At 38.1% G+C, this 1,482-nt stretch overlaps 1 protein-coding gene across 1 annotated transcript; it reads left to right on the top strand.

The window, feature by feature from the left end:
* The first annotated feature begins 577 nt into the window (after positions 1-577).
* LOC104239603 (uncharacterized) lies at positions 578-1,141 on the top strand. Its single transcript, XM_009794279.1, has one exon. It carries the CDS (start codon positions 578-580, stop codon positions 1,139-1,141), a length of 564 nt encoding a protein of 187 aa, XP_009792581.1.
* Positions 1,142-1,482: the final 341 nt, after the last annotated feature.

The following is a 1,482-nucleotide window of genomic DNA, read 5'->3' as shown; positions in this document are numbered from 1 at the left end:
ACTGGTTATCAGATTATGTTGTGTATGCTAGGAACAAGCTGCAGGGAAGGGCAAGTCTATGGTATGATTTGCAATAGATAGGGGGTAGATTCAAATTCACTGGCTCATAAGTGGTGATTTCAATAATGTCCTAACCACAGATGATAGATTAGGACAACCAGTTACTGTGAATGAGGTTCAGGAGATCAACAAGTGTATTGATAACATGTAACTGACCCCATTGAGGACAAAGGGTTGTTTCTTTACTTGGTGTAATACGCAAAGTGCAAATGATAGAGTTTACAGTAAGATTGATTGGGCTTTTGGCAATTTTGAATAGACTAAAGATTATAGGCATGTAGAAGCTGAATTTTTAGAACCTGGACTGTCAGATCACTCACCTATCTTGGTCCAAATATGGAAAAAGAGTACTATATATCTCAAGCCATTCAAATTGTGCATGGTAACAATGGAGCACAAGGAGTTTAAGCTTATGATAGATAGAATTTGGAAGCAGAAGCTGGGAAATGATCCTATGACTGGTATCTCATAGAAGTTACAAAAGCTAAAAACTGAGGTTAGAGGTCTAAACAAGGAGATGGCTAGCTATGAGCAAAGATTGACTCAAATAAGACAGAATCTGGAGTGTACTCAGGCCAATTTGATAGTTAATCCTTTCAATCAAGTGTTGATAGAACAGGAAAAACAGACTCTGCAGGAAATAGAGAAATGGAGTATCATAGAGGAGAGAATACTAAGGCAGAAGGCTAAAGTAACCTGGATTGATTATGGGGATTCAAACTCCAAATATTTCTATGCACAACTGAAGATTAGAGCAAGCGAGAACAAAATTACTACTGTGTATAATGATTTGGGAGTTAAGATCACTGACCCTAAAGCTGTAGAAAAAGAATTCACATGTTTTTTCAAACAACTTATAGGAAAAGCTACTGGAATAAAGCCATGTCCTAATACTAGATTCATCAAAGCAGGAGAATGCCTATCAATACAACAACAGCAGGAACTAATACAGGACATAACATATGCAGAAGCAGATGAAGCAGTGAAAGACATGCCAAATGATAAAGACCTTTCTGTGGACTGGTTCAACAGATTGCTGAAGGAAAGCTTTGATTGCATGGGACAAGATATGTCAACCTAGAGCTACTGGAGGTTTGAATGTCATAAATATGAAGATATGGAATAAAGCAGCATTACTGAAACATCTCCGGGCATTGGCAATGAAGAAAGATACACTGGGGATCAAATGGGCATACCGTTACTATATAAAGAACAGAGATATTGCAGAAATGAACACACCCAAAACAGTAGCATGGGTGGTCAGGAAAATCATAGAGGCAAGGGAAGATGTGAAGCAGATGAGGCCAGTTCATAACAGTCTTATATCTACACTAGAGAGCTTAGTGAAGCCAGGCAAGTTCCAAATACATAAAGCTTATGTTTAGATGCAGCCTCAATTTCCAAAAGTTGTTTGGAAAAGCA

Source organism: Nicotiana sylvestris, chromosome 4 (assembly GCF_000393655.2).
Source record: "Nicotiana sylvestris chromosome 4, ASM39365v2, whole genome shotgun sequence".
Taxonomy (NCBI): Eukaryota; Viridiplantae; Streptophyta; class Magnoliopsida; order Solanales; family Solanaceae; genus Nicotiana; species Nicotiana sylvestris.
Note: the sequence above shows the minus strand (reverse complement) of the source record. Positions and strands in the feature narration are given on the sequence as shown.

Bases quoted from the DNA above. Each gene is read 5' to 3' on its own strand.
- LOC104239603 (XM_009794279.1), top strand. From the start codon at position 578: ATGGCTAGCTATGAGCAAAGATTGACTCAAATAAGACAGAATCTGGAG.